This window comes from Schistocerca nitens, chromosome 9 (assembly GCF_023898315.1).
Source record: "Schistocerca nitens isolate TAMUIC-IGC-003100 chromosome 9, iqSchNite1.1, whole genome shotgun sequence".
Taxonomy (NCBI): Eukaryota; Metazoa; Arthropoda; class Insecta; order Orthoptera; family Acrididae; genus Schistocerca; species Schistocerca nitens.
Genome location: NC_064622.1, coordinates 310,115,122 through 310,135,267, shown reverse-complemented (window position 1 = coordinate 310,135,267; position 20,146 = coordinate 310,115,122). Strand labels below are relative to the sequence as shown.

General features: G+C 42.5%; 1 protein-coding gene across 1 annotated transcript; it reads left to right on the top strand.

The window, feature by feature from the left end:
* The first annotated feature begins 2,951 nt into the window (after positions 1 to 2,951).
* On the top strand, positions 2,952 to 18,576 carry LOC126204200 (heart- and neural crest derivatives-expressed protein 1-like). Its single transcript, XM_049938600.1, has 3 exons — positions 2,952 to 3,092; positions 3,273 to 3,486; positions 18,488 to 18,576. Exons 1-3 carry the CDS (start codon positions 2,952 to 2,954, stop codon positions 18,574 to 18,576), a joined length of 444 nt encoding a protein of 147 aa, XP_049794557.1.
* The last annotated feature ends 1,570 nt before the right edge of the window (positions 18,577 to 20,146 follow it).

Sequence of the window (20,146 nt, the reverse complement as noted above, 5' to 3'; positions counted from 1 at the left end):
GTTAACAGGTAAAATATCTACGTGCGTAGCATGTTGGTGCCCAAATTAGGGAAATATAATTTTTATTATATGAGGCTCGGTGACTCAGTGGCAAAGCGACGCACTGTGGATCGAATGGTCTCGGATTCCACTCGCTTATCACTTATTTCGCGTCTGGCATTGTTGGTTGTTCTGAAAAGTGCCGAATTCTATGGTGGTTGTGAGTTCACGTTAAACAGTAGTTCCCTCTGTTACTGGCTGTGTGAATCAGCTCGAAGAGCAACACCTAGTAGAGCGATAAGGACGTCAAACGAATCCTCGATAACAGTTTTACCTTAGTTTTATTTCACCCTACCTTTACATGCTATACTCTTTTCGCTCCGTATTGCAGACACAGCGTGTCTCGTGTCTCCGTGCGCTCTTATTTAAATCGCCGCTACCCAGGTATACATTACAACAAGAAGTGCACTTTCATTCAAATACATTTACACAAGGATTTTAATAAAAAAAACTTTTCATTGTGTGCTATTTTTTGAAATTCTTCAGAGTGAACTGTCTAAATCGTCATTTCATTCGAACTGTTTGCAGATCAATCTCTGTCATCATGAAAAGCATTGGCAGTAAAATCATTGTCAGTCTCGTTTTGACTTATACATTTCTCTGAAAGCTTTACAATCTCTCCTTCAGAAAAGACTGTGCATGAAGAAATAGCATTTCGCGCATATTAACTTGGAAGTAATAATTACAACCTTTCAACAGAACTGCTACAGTTCTACTGCTCTTTAACACAAGCTTCCTAATGGCTGCGCAACCAAAGATGCCTAGTAAAGTCAGATTCGGGAATGGAGCATGTGAGGTGTATGAAAAATCGTGTCGAATGAGGCTCGACATCGGAATGGAAAACAATATTCGTAGTATTGAGCGCCACTCACCGTTGGAGTGGGAAGGATTAAAATAACACATTTTAAAATAATATGAAGGCGTACTGTTGAACAGAGACCACGCATTTGATCAGTGTTACCGACGTAGTGCCCTGGTACACTACTCTGTGCATGTTTTTACTTAACAAGAGATGTGGAACTTGTTCGATATCATTTCGACGAAAGAAACGTTCGTATCACTTATGGAACATGCAACTAACTAACTAGCTAACTAAGAATCGTTGCTCAAGTGGAGAAAGTTTCAGGCAGGTTCAATGTCTTTCATCGAATTATCAAGTGTTGACAACGAAGGGAGACTCGGTTGGCTTCCACAGAGCTGCACCGTCCGTCGTCGCTTGTGCAGCTGTGGGCACGAATTGTCCCTCTCGCAAGAACGTGCGTGGAACGGACGCGCTACCAGAACTGCGCCTCTCGGGACAAGAAGGGCGCGGGCCGACCCGCCTTGCAAGAACACCGTCCGGCGCCGGCCACATAAATCAGTTCCTCACGGCTCAATACGCGGTCCTCCGCCGCCGGAGGACGCCGCCGCGGCAGTGCCCGCCTCGCGCGCCCGCTGCCCCTCCCTCGCCGTGCCGCCCCCACCAACGTCGTCCGCGAGCGCAGGCGCCGCTCGCCATTGGTCGGCACGCCCCGCCTCGCCCCGCCCACCGACCTCTCACCCCCCTGGCCCCGCCCAGACGGCCCGTTGGTAGAGAGACGCTGCAAACGGCGGAATCGATGCTGGAAGGCAAGGACAAAAACCTGCCTCCGACCCCCCTGCGGGGCCCTTATCAAGCTTTTCAATGGGAGATTGCACGGCGAAGAGGCAAGGGGTTGAATATATATGAGTACTCGCAGCCACCACGTCCGCGCCCCTCCCCTCTGTACTGGCCGCTCTCTACGTTTATGTGTGTGTGCGCCGAGAGAGACCCCGGAGAGGCATCGAACGTTTCTTTCCTTTTATCCCCCTCTCCCTCCCCTTCCCCCTCTCCGTTCTCTTGCTCTTCCGTATCGTTTCACCCCTTCCTCATCCTGCCGCAACGCTCGGAAAAGTTTTACGCGAAAATGATCCTTATTCGCGGACACGATCCCCATAATCTTTATGCGGTTAACTCGAATGTGCGTAAGTCATTCCCCAATACGGCGTTATGAAGTAGTCGTCGCGCTGTCTCGCTCGTTCCTCGCTCCCTCTATCCTATCTTCCACCGTCCGCCCGCCGCGCTGCACCCCGTTTTTCTTTTCGCACGTCCACTTTCTTTCTTCTTTTTTTCCGCGTGCTAGCTTACTCTCTTCGCGCTAGTCATAGCGACTGCGTTGCGGCGCGACGGTGAGGGGTGGGGAGAAGGGAGGGAAGTGGGACCGGTTGCCGCTGGCGGGCGGTAGAAACTGGGCAAGAAGAGGGCATTAAGAGTCTGCCAAGTCGGTATTGGCTTGTTATTATCTGAAAAGCCGGGCTGCGCCTGGCGGGGGTTACGGGCGTCGGAGGAGGGAAGAAGCGGCGGTGTAGCGGTGGCCGGTCGCTGTAGCCTGCCGGGTGGGAGGCCGCCCCCAGTTGTTCTCGTCGCGCAGGGAGGAGCGATTTTTATTGTTATTATTATGATTATTAGCGGCGGCGCGAGCCAGGGGTGGGGGGCAGGTTGGCGGTCCTGAGCGCCCGCCGAGTCGCCGCTCTCGCAGTGGCGCATTCGACCACGTGGCCTGCGGACCTGCGCTGGCAGTGCTGTGTGGGCAGGCGGCAGCGCGCACGTGTCGCAAGGAAACGGCGAGCGTTGACGGTAGTTCCGCTCTGCTAATCTTCTGCGAGGAAGTACTGACGCCGCACCAGGGCTACCAACAGTGTTACCCTGTACGAGTGATTGTTAGTGTCGTGGCAGTCACCAGAAAATATCTGCGTCTCGCGGAGATGCTTAAACTGTTTTTGAACTTGATTTGTGTCATAAAGCAGCGTAACTTCACTAGTGAAAAATTTCGGCCGAGAGACTGGGAATTTGTCGACTTGGCTCGTAATGTAGTGCTAGTCTGCCGGTAAGGCATCGGCGCGAGAAGGGAGACATGTACCCGAACTTGCTAGGGTCGCCGTTTTACCACCACCATCATCACCACCACCACCATCACCACCACCACCAGAGCATGTTGAAGAGCTCGCCGTTCCTGATGGACAACCTGCTGTCGAGCAAGGGTGACGGCAAGTGCGCCGCCTACGGCCAGCTGCAGCCGCCCCCGCACGCGCCGCCGCCGCCAGGGGCGAGCGCCGCCCCCGCTGAAGGCACGCTCACCGTGGGCATTACGGCGTCATACTCGATTGTGGCGGAGGCGCGCCGCGGCGGCGCGCCCGCGGCCCCGGGTTCGTGCCCCGGCGGCGACCCCCACCAGCCGCACGGCCGCTACCCGTCGGTCGCCAACGACGCCGCCTACAGCCCGCCGGAACTGGACGACGCGCGCCTTGAGACGCCGCCCCCGCCACCCCCGACGTCCGTGTCCGCCCCCAGCCTCATCTCCGCCTCCGACACCACGCCGTCGCCCAAGCCGATCCTCAAGTTCAGCGTCAGCGCCATACTGGGAGACGCCACACCGCCGCCGTGCACAGGTAACAGCATCACCTCTGCCACAATTACGTCACTGCTTGCCGTTGCCAGAAGTATTAAGTCTGTTTACTTAACCCTTTCGGGGTTACTACTCATTTTACTAAAATTTGAAAACTAGTAGCTCAAAAATTATCTTTATTCATGACCAATACTGCACTTCCATTACCAAAAAAATTGGGTCGACCGAATTGAAAATCAGGGAGATAGGTCACACGAGACCCACAAGTCTAACTAGATTCAAGTATTCGTTGAAGTTAGGATTTTCAAAGCTCAGTCTCTATTTGTATAGGAACTTTATACAAATTAAAAAGTAGATATAACAAGTCAGTGTCAAAACACATTTACACTGATGTCACTGAAAAACTTGACAGTCTGAAACAGAAATTTTCAAACCAAAGTTTCATGGGTGCTTCGACGTACGACGTACATTGCACTATCTACATTGACAAACTAATAGAATTACTGACAAATGCAGTAATGTTTCAAAGTGACGCCTATAATGTATAAGGGAAAACATTAAATCACTTCAGACTACCTTGAAACGGGGGAAGATAGTGAGGTGATTTGATATTTATAAAACAAATGCGCTGTTCCGCCTGTCACTTTATAACTCTCAGTCTTCGACTAATCTATCACATTTTTCTCTAGATTCTGAAAGCTTCTCGCTAATGGTAGCAGCAGACATATCTGGGACACGAACGTGTCAACGCTCAGATCTGCGCATTTCTTCGGTGGTACAATATGTCCCATAAACCATCAAAGGGTTAGTAGAGAAATAAATATAAATAATACAGTTTCCTGTGTCAGTATCTCGTTCATTGTACCACAAGCCATTTGCATGGTTCACAGTATCATATTCATATGGAAAACTACCACCGCGGATTCAGGCACTATCGCTCTTGCGCAACAAAAGTGAGTCTTTATTCACAAGAAGTATGGCCTGTTATCGACAAGGCGTCTCAGATTATTCCACAGTTATAGATTTCCAGAAGCCTCTTGACACCATTCCTGACAAATGGCTTCTAACCAAACTGCGAGTGGAGTATCACATCAGTTGTGTAACTGGACTAGTGATTTCATGTCAGAAAGGTCAAAGTTCGTAGGAACTGACGGTAAGAGATCTAGTGAAAACGAAGTGCTTACCAAGGATCCGTTACAGGCCTCCTGCTCTTTTAAATGTATATAAACGATTTAGCAGACGATCTGAGGAGCCTTCTTAGATTGTCTGCAGATGATTCTGTCGTTTACAAAATGATTCACGCAAGATAACTGCTGCTGAGATTGAAGGCAATTTACCCTGAACAATATAAAGTTGAAGTCTTCCACGTGAATACAGCAAAAAAAGAAACGCACAATGTATCACAAAAATTTAAAGGATGTCGAAACGACAAAATACCGAGGAATTACAATTACCGACAACCCACAAACAGAATTTTGTTGTCATAGCACTTTAAGAAGGTGCAACAAATCTCATAAAGGCTCAGCCATTCTGTTCTGGAGTACTGTTGGGCGCTATGGGATCCTTACCAGGCAGGACTGACGGTGGACAATGAAGAAGTTCAGAGAAGGGGAACTCGTTCTGTATGGTACAAATGGCTCTGAGCACTATGGGACTAAACAGCTATGGTCATCAGTCCCCTAGAACTTAGAACTACTTAAACCTAACTAACCTAAGGACATCACACAACACCCAGTCATCACGAGGCAGAGAAAATCCCTGACCCCGCCGGGAATCGAACCCGGGCGCGGGAAGCGAGAACGCCACAACACGACCACGAGCTGCGGACCTCGTTCTGTATTCTTACGAAATAGGTTAGATAGTATAGCGGATATGGTATTAGAATGGCAATCATTAAAACGAAAGATATTTTCATTGTGGTGAGATTATTTCAAGAATTTTCAGTTATAAAATTTCTCCTCCGATTGCCAAAATATTTTTTTGATTCCGACCTATGTGGAGAGCTACGGCCATAGTCATAAAACAAATCATAGCTCGCACGGAGAGGTGTTCATTTTTCTCACACGCTGTTCAGTGGTGGAACAGCACAGAAATAGTCTGGTTGTTGTTTTGCGCACTCTATACGAAGCACTTTAGTGTGAACTGCAGAGTAATTGTGTAGATATAGAAGTCGATGTAGGTGCACTCCAGGCGTTACTGCAGAGTACAGACGGCTTTTCATAGCTGGAGAGCATCTGAGAAAAAGATTACGTTTCGTCTTTTGAGGTAAAGTAGAAGCAAATAGTTGTTGCATACAAAGAATAACTTACGCACAGAGAAGACTACACACAACAAATAGTACTATGCAGAATATATTTGGTTCTACTTCATCACAAAATACGAAACATAACCTGCTCTGCTCTGTGTAAATGTCAAGAATGTAACTTAGTAATTCCTCTTCTGAAGATGGTATGAACAAAGAAACGCGTGTTGGTACAATAAACAAGGGACTGTCTAAGAACATTATTTCCATTTATATTTAAAATGATCAGTGGCATTGCTCACTATGCAGTCCTTTGTGGACGAAATAAAGAAAGAAAACTCGGAACGCAGCATTGCGCCGTATACTTCCAAAGAAGAGTAATTATGTTGTATCTTGTAACAGCAACTTATTTAGACACATATTGAATCATGTAATATGAATGTGAAGTCTCATATATTGTCATATGCCACTTTGTTACACTGTGGAGATGTGCATTCATTTACATGCAACGCAGCATACATAATCGCAGCGTAAGATATAACTATGCTCATTTCCAGTTCACATTATTTGAGTCACCTTAGCCATGAAGCTCGCTTAGGCCAGTCTTTTCTTTGATGAATGACCAGTTTTGCTTTCTTGGAATGGAAGTGGCAAATGGAGTGCCCCCATTAAGTTGTATGCCTGTCAGTTGGCAAAGTCATTGCGATTTGTGAAGGTGTCTTGCCCTATAGGGTGATACTTAATGGAACTGTCCAACCTGTAAATGTATCACTACGAGAGACAAAATAAAACAGGTAAAGCGTAGATAATAATTATATAGTAATAATAACCATTAATGCCGTGTTTTCAAGGTGCAAACTGCAACTGTCTGTTTAGATTGAGCTCACCGGGCCTAAATTTCATTTAATTTTGTCTCCTAATGCGTAGGACAGTTAAGTGCCAGAATCCACCACGCCGCCCTCATCTTATTAGAAGTCTGTAAGCAGATTTTCGCAAAATATTAATCGTTTTTGATCAAACGCCTGCAAGTTTAAATCTTGCAATGTTTCTGTGGCTGTATCTCGCGTGTCGATTAACCGTATAACCGTTCGCATTTCTCTTATTTTTAAACACTAGCTGTACCCTTTTATCCAAACCCTATGTGGAGCGTACATATGTAGCAGGTACAAGCGTAAATTAGTTTTAAAATCAGTCTGTCGCATAAGCGGATTGCAATTTCTTCGTGTAAAGCTTCTCGTTCCATTTCTCAAGTTCCCGTATCTTATTACTCCCATATATTTGTATTACAGCTGATAAATTAGGTCTGCAATCAAAGGTTGTCATGCTTTTTTACGTTTCATGACCACCGCTTTAGATTGATATTTGCGTTTGATTGATATTTTGTTAAGAACCTATAATATATTTCTACATTTTTTTTTTTTTTGATAATACCTGCGAAGGATTAGAAGTTTCTACTAACGCTTTCTGCTAAATCAGTGGTATAGAACATTAACAGTACTAACCCCTGTTACACATATTTGTGAAACACACAAATTGTGTCTATCCCTGCTGATCACCCCTAGTCCACGACAATGTGATGCGTCCTGCCTCAGAGTAGACCTAAACCTGTCTAGATATAGCATTTAAACTTGTAATCCTTTGCATGGTCCCTTGCAAAACTGCACAGAAACTGTTCTGAAAATATGTAGACACTGAATCCAGCTGCTTACCTCAATGCGTGACGTTTAGAATAAAGGGCATAAAGAGCACAAATTAGGTAAGACATAGTATTTTTTGGTACCAGGTTGATTGCTGGGGAAAAGATCGTTCTGTTCCAGCTAATTGCAATTCAAGTCCTTCCATACCCCGTAATTACCATATGATACTCTTTGAGTGCTGTTACTGGATCCCAGAGTCAACTGATGCTGTGAAAGTAGTGTAATTACAAGTGCTAAGACTTCTATTTTAAGAAAATTATTCTTACTGTGAACTTCTCTGGAAGTATTCTCAGTCAAAGGTTAGCGTATATTCTGTGAAGACGACACAACTGGCGGATTCGTGTATGCATAGTTGACGCTGGAGTACACATCCTAACTGTTCGCACTTCATTTCTCGTATTTTGTAGCCACTTCTTTATCAGAAACAGTAGCCAACATGCAGTTTCTGAAACATGATCGGCATGTACAGACTTTTATTAGGTAGAACGCCCATCAGAAAAGGAGCGTTGTCAGAGCATGTGATGACTATTGTGTATTGCCGTGCCATTTTATCTGATTTGCTTGGATTTCTTCCAATATATTGATTACGTCCTATATGAGTTTCCACCTTCCTGTGTGTCCTAAAATCGCTGCGTGGATTCTTCGTTTTTGTTTTTCTGTCGGGTTTCAACAATGCTTCGTAGTGGACCGAAGGAGCGCGCTGATCTCAAATCCCATGAACGGCTGAATTTTATTACCTTTTTTCTCGAAGTACTGGATGGCACACATCATAATCGAAGCTTATTTCGGTCACTGTTCGTCTTACACACTAGAGACCTACCAGATATTTCTTTGTAAAGTTATCTGATTGTCTATTCTTGGCGAGTGACCGGAGTAGAATTTCGGCATTTAGTGACTACAGATTCGGTGTCTTCGTAAGTACTACGGGGTCCATGGCGGCATAAAATGTTGGCGAGTCTGACAATGTTGGATTCCACGAAGTCTCTTCTAGTTATAACACCAACATCTTAACCAAATGATCGTATTTGTCTCGACACAGCCATTGCCAGAACTCTACTCTGCTTACCTACGAAGCCAAAAGGTAATAAACGTGTTTTTCCTTTTTTCTTTTAAATTGATTAGGAAGTCAGAATGCAGAATCTTTATAAAGAAATTATGTCAGAAACCTTAAAAAACTGGGGCAAGTTGGTGTTTTCCTTTTCTTCTCGTCGTATAATGGAATGTCAGAGGTAACGTCGCCACTGTAAACTGATTTTTCTGCTCAGCTTCTCGTTACGTAAGTGAATCAAAACCAAATTCGCAGAATATTTCAGTAACCAGTTATACTTTGTCTAAGGAGACGAAAATTTCGTTTGAATGAAATTAGTGAGAACAAGGGTTGTTAGCAACATAACACGAAGAGGAAAGTTTCTGAAGAAATATCTTAAAACTGGACATCTTCCCTGTTTCCCGATAAAAACATCGTAAATGGTAGCCCAGCTACTGATGAATACTACCCGAATGCTTTGCGTAAGTATCTGTTCATTGCTTCTCACGATACCTCAAAAGCAATGTTGAATTTAATTGATATCTGGTGTAGGAAGAAGTGTACAGCGAAACTGTTAATGCTGGAAAACAATCTGTGAGAACCATTCTACCAGCGATCGCAGTCGACTGTGTTGTATCTTAGATTGTTCTTTGCGATCGATAAGAAGGCGTGAACGTCGGTTCACATTCAGCGACATTTCATCCGAACGTAATGACAACGTCAAAGGTCCTCCTCTGCAGTTTGAGTGGTGACGCCGTCAACGGAACGAAACGTCAAACTCAAGCACGTCAAATGATACTGAGACATATCGTTTAGCCTTACTAAATTAATTGCTTATTTCTTAACACAGATAAATATGTCCATACTGTCCCGTATGTATCGTGCAAATGGTACATGTAATTTCCAGTCTGAACACATCATAGAACGATTCAATGCTACAACAATTAAGAAGAAGGCAGAGGATATAAACCAACATGAAATACATAAAAACTGAAAGTCGGAAGAAATAACGTCGAAATCGGAAAAAAAACATCGATTTTTTTTTCCTGCCTCTCACTAGATATGAGTGTCAGTACGTATCTTAATTATTTGTGAAAAACAGCATTACTCGTGAGATATATAAACTGAAAAAGCTGGGAGAAGAAAGTACGCGTCTCTGGCAGAAGGGAACGTTACGAATATGTAAGATAAAGGAGAGTACCATAATGTATGAAATAAAATTGTCAATGGCATCAGCCTTATTATCTCTCGGTGTACCCATTAGAAGTGATGTAAAACGTCGCTAATCTTAAAACAGGATAACCAAACGTCAGACGGCAGTTGATGGGTAGGCTTTTGAACATACATAAATTACTTAAGCAATAAATACAGTGCAACACTTTGTTGCAACTCACTGTCAGTGTAGTTGTTTTTGAGACTCCTGCTGTTAAGTGGTAATGGTCGTAGAGACTGAAAAATTCAGTAATATCTGCACGATTCATGAATGTCTCGTCTAGTAGGCCGAACGAATGATAAATCACTTTTCAGAAAGAGCTTCTAAAAAAGAAGGCATCGGAAAACATCTGTGTGCTTAAAATTATATTTCTAACCTGATTGCGCGCATGAAATATGGTGATAAAATCTGAAAGATTATGTTTTGATTGCTTTTATGGTACTTTCTGAGAATTATTTTGAATACCGCCGTGTTGCTCGAATGTTTTTACAACGATAAAAATGCGGTAACAAAGGGCGAATATTGAATCTGGTCGGGATTTCCTTTCATTTCTGTGTCACAAATTCACAACTTACACAGATATAATTGCAGTATGTTTTGGAGCATTCTATGAACAGTTGAAAGTAAGTCCTGCTAGTATGTAAAATAAAGAAGAAAATGGCGGCGTCTGAAGATGTTGTCGAAACGCGCCATAAATAAGGAATATTAGAAAATATTATTCGTCAGCATCGCCATCATTAGAAACAGGGTTCAGCTCATGGGACAAGATTATAATAAATCGTCTGCGGCTTTTCTGAACATACCGTCTCATAATTCCCCATGACGGATCTGAGGAAACTACAAGAAACCCGTATCAAGACGGCTGATAGGAATTTCTCTGGCTTACTTACCACCCCCGACATTAAGCTGTATCAGACAGTGACTGGCAACATAAATGCCAACGAGAATTATGTGCAGTGGACGCACCTTCGCAAGAAATAATGAGACGTTGAATTAATTAGAATTAAGAGCGAATATTTGTCTCAGTGGAACAGGCTTTTAGTTTACTGTTGAGACTTCCAAGCAAGAAACTGTAACTGGTTTCTTATCCTGTCGGTGAACCGTTTGTCTCAGAACGTTGAGAAAATTTCTGTGTGATAATGATATCAGTAGTCAGATAAGTTTTGTTACAGGAATTGAAAAAGCTCCCTGTATCAGTACACAATATTCTTACGGATCACTGTCTCAAATATTTAGACCAATTACCTTCTAATAATCCATTAAGTGTAAACTTTAAAACATTCATCATATGTCCAAACAAGACGTGATCACCGTCCAAAAGTTATGAGGAATCCTTACGCGACAATGCTTTGAGAGTTGATATCCTTCTGGCGTTCTATACAAGTCTACAGTTGTACATCGGTAAATCTTGTGGTGAAAAACTTGGAAACATCTTAAAACTAGTTTAATGCCTTCTTAACATACATCGTGTCAATTTTAAAACGCCGTTACATACTCAGGGCCGGTCGCGGTGGCCGAGCGGTTCTAGGCGTTTCAGTCCGGAACCGCGCTGCTGCTACTGTCGCAGGTTCGAATCCTGCCTCGGCCGTGGATGTGTGTGCTGTCCTTAGGTTAGTTAGGTTTAAGTAGTTCTAAGTCCAGGGGACTGATGACCTCAGATATTGTCCCATAGTGCTCAGAGCCATTTGTACCATTTGAACGTACTCAGGTACTATGTGTCACATCAATTCCTCAAACACTGAACAACTTCTAAACATCATCAAAGTTTTTTTTTTTTTTTTGCAGTGTATTCGTGTAATTTTCTCCCTGTGAATAAAGCCATAAGCAAATAAATTTTTCTAAAATGACCAAAATGGAATGCAGTATAATAATCAAACGTACAATTGTTGAAACTTCGGAGGGCACTCCGCTGCAGAGTGAAAATCTCATTCTCGTACAATTGTTGTTTTTCGTTATCATTTAGCAGGATTGTGAAAGCTGTTTACTGCCATGTCCATGAATGCGATAGATTTCTCATACTGTACCACAAATAAAACTGATACTGCAGGTAACAGGTAAAATAAAAACAAAAAAAAAACATATTTCTTGAAACAATGACCTGCCAAGTTCGAAGTGCAGCCTTACAGGAAGTGCGCAGATATGCAAGCTGCATCTAAACAGATCGGTGTGGTCTCTGAAAATAAAGGAAACAAGCGTTATAAATAAAATACCTTTACTGGCCTTCATAGTAATCAACATTAGTTACCACACACTTCTGACATTGGTTGTCAAGCTGTCAGGAAACGCTTCTTTTAGAATCGCTCGAAGTACCGTGGTCGCGCGTTGTCGGATACCCGCAACGTCTGTAATGATCGTGAATGAGAACGCTGACACTGTCTTTGCTTATCTTCAGCTCTTCTGCTCTCATTTTCAAAGAAAGCTGCCGATGATCCACAAGCATCTGTCGCACTCGTTCAGTGCTGTCTAACACTGTGCGAGTTGATCCGAACGCGGCTCACTCTCGACGCAGGTCTTTCCGTCTGTGAATCGTTTACTCCACTCAGACACACCCTTGTTACTTACTGCTTCAACACTGTACACTTGCAGTAATATTCCATGGGTCTTCTTGGCCGTTTTCTCTAATTTGAAGCAAAACTTCATATCAACGCGTTGCTCCAATTTGCGCTCCATTTTGAAATGACACGAGTGCGACCGGTGCTGGCGGATGATCGGTGGCTGTCTTTCAAAATGATAGCAGGAAGGGTTGAACGTAGGCAAAGGCAGTGTTCACTAACATCCGCTGACATTGCCGATATCCAACAATGCGTAACCACGGTATTTCTACAAGAAGCGTTTGCTGACAGCTGTACAACAGATGTCAGAAGTGTTTTGTAGCTAATGGTGACCATTGCGAACGTAGTATGTTGTTCTCAACGGTATGCGTTCATCAGAGATCAGGGCGTCGTCAGGAGTGCCCAAGGAAGTGTGATAGAACCGCTATTATTTTTTACATATGTTAATGACAATTAAGTAATGAGACTGATGTGGAAAAAAAATGTTGGCTACCGTTTTAGTCAAGTTTAGTGCTGTCTCCTTCAAAGAAGTTCCCTTCTGATTGAACACACTTTTTCCAGCATTTCTGCCATTGATGGTAACATTTCTCGAACTCATCTTCTGTAATATCCTCCAAGACCCTCGTCACAGCTTTTTGGACGTCTTGTGTTGTTTGAAAATGGTGTCCCTTGACCGCCGTTTTGACTCTTGGAAATTGAAAAAAGTCGCACGGAGCGATATCTGGTGAATAAGGTGGCTGTGGTAGTACTCAAATTCGTTTTGAGGTTAAAAGTTTCTTTACTGGGCAGTATGGGATGGTGCATTATCGTGATGCAGAATCCAATTATCAGCAATGTTGGCACGGACACGAAGAACTCTTTTACGAAGTCTTTCTAAAATTTCTTTGTAGTAATATTGGTTAACTGCTTGTCCAGGAGGCACCCACTCTATATGAACAATTCGCTTGGAATCAAAGAAGCACACAAACATGCATTTCACTTTTGACTTTGACATGCGAGCATTTTTTGGTCTGGGTGATCCCTTTGAGCACCATTGCGAACTTTGGCGTTTTGTCTCCGGATCGTACTGAAAAAACTAACTTTCATCACCAGTGATAACACGGCTCAACAATCCTGGATTGATTTCCGTTTTCTCTAACAGATCGGCTACCACATTTTTCCGTGTTTGTCGCTGTTGTGGTGTGAGATTTGTGGAGATCAGTTTTGCACAAATCTTTCTCATACCAAGATCTTCAGTTATTATTAGATGAACCGTTTCTCTATTGATGTTCAGTTCTTCTGCAATCATTTTCACAGATAATCTTCTATCAGATCGTACGAGTTCACGCACCCTGGCCAAGTTGACATCCGTCCGTGAGGTTGATGGTCATCCACTGCGGTCTTCATCTTCAACATTCGTTCTGCCTTCACTAAACATTTTATGCCAACGAAAAACTTGAGCTCTTGACATAACCTCCTCTCCAAAAGCCTTCTGAAGCTCACCGTAAGTTGTCGTCGAGTATTCACAAAATTTAACGCAAAAATGAATGGCATACCGGTGCGCAATATTATCGGTTCCATTTCCGTGACGAGAGACACAAACACGTGTTAACTTATTACAGCACAACTCACGACTGAGCAGTTGCATCGATGTGCCACTTGGACTAGAAGCAGCTTATAGACCAAGGTTAAAGATATTGTGATTACGCAAGCCTGCAGGGTTGCCACATCTTGCAAAGAAAATCAGCCTCATTACTTTATTGTCGCACCTCGTATATCGAAGATAAGTGACTGCAGGATGATACAAGATAACTTAGGCAAAATTTCTATTCTGTGTGATGAATGTCAGCTTGCTCTACATTCAGAAAAATGTAAGTTAATGCGGATGAGAAGGAAAAACAAACCTGTAATGTTTGGATACAGCATTAGTAAAGCCTTACTTGACGTAGTCACGTCGTTTAAATATTTGAGCGTAACGTTGCCAAGAAATAAGGACTGTGGTCGGGAAGGCGAATGGTCGACTTCGAATTACTGAGAGAAGTTGAGGAAAGTGTTACTCACCTGTGAAGGAGACCGCATAGAGGCCGCTAGTGCGACGTATTCTTGAGTGCTGGTCCACTGTTTGGGATCTGCGCCATGTCGGATGAAAGGAATACATCGAAGCAATTCAGAGGCGGGCAGCTAGATTTGTTACCAGTGGGTATGAACAACATGCAGGTGTTACGGAAGTGTATCGGGAACTCCAGTGGGCATCCCTGAAAGGAATGGTACGTTCTTTTCGGGAGCCACTACAAGAAACTTTACAAAACCCACATTTGAACGTGACTGCAAAACGATCCTACTGCCGCCAACATACGATTCGAGTAGGGGCCACGAAGATAAAGTAGAAGAAATTAGGACTCATATGGAGGCATATACATAGCCGTTTTTTCCCTCGCTCTAACCTGCGCATGGAATAAGAAGGGAATCGTCTAGTAGTGCTACAGGTTATCCTCCGCCAAGCACCGTACGGTGACTTGCGGAATATAGGTAGATGTAGATGTAGAGCCGGCCGGTGTGGCCGAGCGGTTCTAGGCGCTTCAGTATGGAACCGCGTGACCGCTACCGTCGCAGGTTCGAATCCTGCCTCGGGCATGGATGTGTGTGATGTCCTTAGGTTGGTTAGGTTTAAGTAGTTTTAAGTTCTAGGGGACTGATGACCTCAGAAGTTAAGTCCCATAGTGCTCAGAGCCATTTGAACCATTTTTCTAGGGGACTGATGACCTCAGCTGTTAAGTCCCATAGTGCTCAGAACCATTTGAACCATTTTGTAGATGTAGAAGGCTAGTAAAGCTATTTTCTTTGTAACTCTTGTTTCCTTTAGTTCTTGAGACCATTCACCGAACTTTCCAGAGACACATTTTACACTCCTTCCTTACTCTCTAAAATTAAACCGATGGTATAAAAGTTTGGACATTAAAAATCTCCAGTTTTTGTTGTAAACATACCGAGTTTTCGATGCTTCAGCGTAAAAGACAGAAAAGCGCTTCCTCAAAAAAATGGTTCAAATGGCTCTGAGCACTATGGGACTTAACATCTTAGGTCATAAGTCCCCTAGAACTTAGAACTACTTAAACCTAACCAACCTAAGGACATCACACACAGCCATGCCCGAGGCAGGATTCGAACCTGCGACCGTAGCAGTCCCGCGGTTCCGGACTGCAGCGCCAGAACCGCACGGCCACCGCGGCCGGCAGCGCTTCCTCGTTCTGACAAATTATGAAATGGAAGAAACAGAAACTGTCTACTATACAAGCTAGTGACAAAATGCATTTGGATTGACAATCAGATTGTTGCTCTTCCCTACAGCTGATAGCGATGCAGTGTTCTCTAAATTTAATAATTGGATCACGGCTCTTGCAACAATCTAAGGGCTTCCAGCCGACCACGCTTCTCATTTGAATTTCCAAGCTCTCAAACCTAAACTGGAATCGGTCTCTGACACTTGTTACGGGGACCGGATTTGAGAAATGGCTACCTGGTTCCGACCAACGCTACAATCCCATTTCGAAGCATTGTTTTAATATGCCACTAATATTTCTGTGTGTGTGCGATCTTCTATGACGCCATCAATTCGATGTAACAGTAACTAAATCATTGTTGAAAACGTCTCTTATTTCACGTAAGCACAACAGAAAACAAAAATTTATCTCAGGTAACGTATATTCTTTCGCGTTTTGTAATATCATTAAGTCTGCTATTGATGGGACACATATCGTCGCTGAAGAAACAATACCACATAAGTGACTCTTACGATTATAGGAATGTCGGGAAGATAGCATACTTATATCAACACACATGCTGTTACAGCAGGAACGACATATTTTCAGTTTTTTTATAATGAAAATGAAGCTGAGAGAATACCGCGTAAGTCAGGGAATGTAAAAGAAAAGTGTAAATACCGGGTAACTGGAGCGTCGGAAGCTGTCTGACGCTCCACTTTCAAACTCTATTTTCAAGTGAACCACAATTTCTTTTCCGGTGAAACGATCGTCTTGTGAACCGCTGTTCTGTTCCATCAGCTGAAGCCTTGATTCAGAAACTGCTATCGAACATGAAGAGATACGTAACACCAATTACGATGTGCTGTGACTGCTCGCGCTTTTGCGTGAACATAGAAAATCGTCGCAGATTCACTTATGCGACATTGTTTCTTCAACGGCGGCACTTGTAAACAAGGTGCGTTTAGTGTGGACCGTGTTTCACGGGTGGCATAGCACGAGGCTGTTGCGCAGGTTGCCTCAGAACATTGTGCAGGCGACGACGCGGTCAAATTAACTGTATGATATGCAACGCAACTCCAGTTTTATGGCACTGTTGCATAACGAATAAAGCGTCACTTCCTGCATTTTTTTTCGTAGTATATCCAGCTGCCGTGAAATCCATCATACGACCTGAGTGACATCCTTCAACCCCGTACCCCTTCTATTGCTGAGTGTAAGGCGGCACCAACACGTATAATCATCTTTAGTAGCTATCTAAATCGCACGGTTTTATACGCTCCATAAATTATTAAGTTAAATTCTCAATTGAATGTACAACAAAAGCTAGGAATAGCACGTAAATAATGCACAGATCTCTCCAAATGCTCACAATACATTTCATATTATCTTTTCTTCTAATAACAGGTGATTAATCGTATCATTGAAGGTTGCAAACGGTTCATCCTATCTTGTAATTCATCACAGGTTCCGGAAACAAGTGTTTATTCTTTTATAGAAATGAGATATTTACAAATTTTCAGTTACTTTAATTGTAATTAAATTATTGATAAGTGCAAAAAACTAAACCTCACAAAATACTTTATGGATAGGATTTTGACCTCATAGGGTAAATTACTGATATTTTATATTATCAGCAGGTAAACTAAATTAGTGTATCCTAAAACAACTATCAGACGTATGAAAACGCAGTAGTAAATTATGTGAACATTTATAAAGGACGAAAAAGATTACGAATAATCAACACTTAGCATGAAATTCAAGTTTGCGTCACCAACTCACGTCATCTACTCCGGAAAAATGTTCTAAATGACACAGACTTGGCATTGGTTGGTCACTTTCGTCTCCGTTTGATTTACTTTCCATTTATTCGTCTTCTCAGCTACACAAAACTGTTAAACAATGATTTTCTCATCGGGAATCGAACGTTTCCTTCGAGTGCGAAGCTCTTATTGAGAAAAGCAAAAGAACGGAAAAAAAGATTGACGTTGGGAATTATCCAGGCTTTCGCACATATGAAACGATTTGTTATCCACTGAATTATTTTCGAACTTCGTCGTTAGCGCACATCGCTTAAGAAAGTCGAGAACTGTCGCTCGAAGCTAATCGCCAGACAATTCTTATTATAGCCGGTTATCGATGTAAAGATATTAATTTCTACAATTTCGTATGTGTGTTAATTCATTTTATATACGATAGATCTTTCAAGATTCGTCATTATTTGTCTCCTTTACTGGGAAAATGAATGGAGAATTTCTTCCGGTATAAATACCACTGTTGTATTATCATGTTCGCTGTCGTTGCCTGTTATGAAATTCAGTAACATGAAACATAAATTGTTTGTGAAAAATTACCATTTTCTGCTTTTCGGTTACATTTCACTTGTTTCCTTCTTGAACATAGAGAACAAATCATGGATTTATTTCTATAACAGCACAGAACATTTCATATAGTGTTTCATGATCTTATTATACCATGTGATTGTGCTATAATGCATATACACTGACATACTATAGCTATTATGCACAGCGTTTTAGAAAAGGAGAAGTTGAAATGTCGAGGATTCCAGAAACGTCGAAATCAATGTTCCCGTACCTTTAACTCTATTTACATCTACTCTTTTTTCTCATTGCTTGTTTTTTTCTTTCTCATTTCAGTGTTATTTCGTATGATTTACCACAGATTTTAATTCCAGCTTTTCATCCTTCATGTGGAATGACAGTAGACATAGAAGGGAAGAAAGGACATATAAACTGAAAACTTTTATTATGTGACTGGATTTTTAAGCGTTCTGATGAGTGACCTGTTCCTCTCCCCCCCCCCCCCCCCAAATTGATTTTCGGTGCTCTAGTTCAGTACCATATGGCTGCTGTGAAATATCGCCGATTTGAATGCGGTGTTAATAATCTGGTAAATTCGTGTACGTTTGTTTGTTATCTCCCCCTCGTGGAGCGCAGCGCAGCTTGTGTTTGGAATGTTAATGACGCAGAATCCGGTAATAGCCGCAGGCTCCGAAACGTGCGTGGCCTGACACTAGCAGAATGACTTCTCTTGTTGTCCTGTGATGCTGACAGTGTGTGTTGATGTAAATACGATGGACCTGGAGCGCACGGTCCAAGGCCGCTTTCATTCTGACGGGCTGACGGTGCGAACTGATCTCTAAATTCGTACTCTCCAGGAGAAGAACGCACTAACACGATAGTAATAAAATACATAATTTTTAGCCTTTTGCTCTAAAAGGTAATAACTAACATTAGTTTATCAAATCTCAGATGTTACACCCAATTAGCTTGCAACTGTTCATGCCTAATAGACTATATAACAGAAAAAAGATTTCCAGATGAAATCTGTGCGTATAGTTACAGAATAAGCAAAAAATACAAAAGTAACTCAATTCTACATCATCATAAAATCGTCATCATCATCATCAGCAGCAGCAGCAGCAGCAGCAATTTCACATCCACTGCCGCCTTTAGATTTGCCCACGCGATACCATCTTCAGTTACACGCATCCATATTGCTGTTGTATGTGTTCTGACGTCATCTACCTTACGGCCTTTATCTCTTGGAATCCAATTAATAGCGTCGCTGATACGTCTACCATCCGTTCTCCTGGTTTCACGATCCGTCCTTTACCACTTAATTTTCATTACTATCATAATTACGCCTTCCATCACTTAATTTTCATTACGTTCATAATTACGTCTTCCACCCCAGCCACCTCCCTGATACATTCATATGGTTCACGGCGAGAAGAAAAACGCTTTTCAAACACACTTGAAGCGTAGTTTTGGAAACACTATTTCGTTCAGAAAAAGCAGCATAGTATGTTGTTACACTTTGTATTTCTTTTCCTGTCGATCCATTCCAAATATTCAAAAGCTCTCAATACAAAACTCATCAATCAGTTCTATGACCTCGTTGTTAATGGGTACTATTTTATCTCCGATGGAATCATTCCACGTTATTTTAGCCTCAGTCTGGTTGATTTCCATGTCTAGTTTCAAATTTGCCCTGTTAAGTTCCTAACATGGCACTACAGACAAACAATGTTTTTACCAAAACGAAGGAGCTTTAGAAATTATCTGGTGACTCGTATCACTTCTCCGTTTTCCCAGTTAACAGTGCTGAAAACTTCCACTATAGCTTCTGACAATAGTTTTGGTGATATGAAATATTCCAGCCCGATTCCTCTTTCAATTCGAGATTTCTCACTTTCCTGGTGAGACTTAATGGAAGTTCTAGCATTGGCTGTATAGTCTTCCGTTTAGTAACATGGTATGAATCAATACCTTGCTATGAACGGCTGTTAGTATATATGTAGTTGAAAGTGAGTCGAAAGCTTTCTCAGACTCGATGAATTCGAGACAAAGGGAATATAATTTTGGGTATGGGTCGTGATTGGAAGAAACCTGACTGCAGTGTTTTGGGTGTACCTTTATTGTTTTATGTGAGGGTAGGTGTTACGTTATTTCTGTATCAGTTACGTTTTCATCGCCCTCTGTAAGCTGACGACGAAGGATGGACGTTATTTGGGTTTCTGATCATCGTACGTTTTACTCAACGTTGAGTTGTAACCATTGCGGGGGACTAACATCCTCTCAAATTCATTCGGATGATGGCTGCACCGTACTCAGCCGAAATATTAGGTGAGAGAGACTAATAATTTCTCTAAGAATCGTAATTAAAAACAATTATTCAGTAGGCCGAGAGAAAGTGAACACTGATGTTTT

Bases quoted from the DNA above. Each gene is read 5' to 3' on its own strand.
- LOC126204200 (XM_049938600.1), top strand. From the start codon at position 2,952: ATGTACCCGAACTTGCTAGGGTCGCCGTTTTACCACCACCATCATCAC. The intron at 3,093-3,272 runs GCCGCCTACGGC...GACCCCCACCAG, and splicing joins GCAAGGGTGACGGCAAGTGC to CCGCACGGCCGCTACCCGTC. The intron at 3,487-18,487 runs GTAACAGCATCA...TGATGCTGACAG, and splicing joins CACACCGCCGCCGTGCACAG to TGTGTGTTGATGTAAATACG.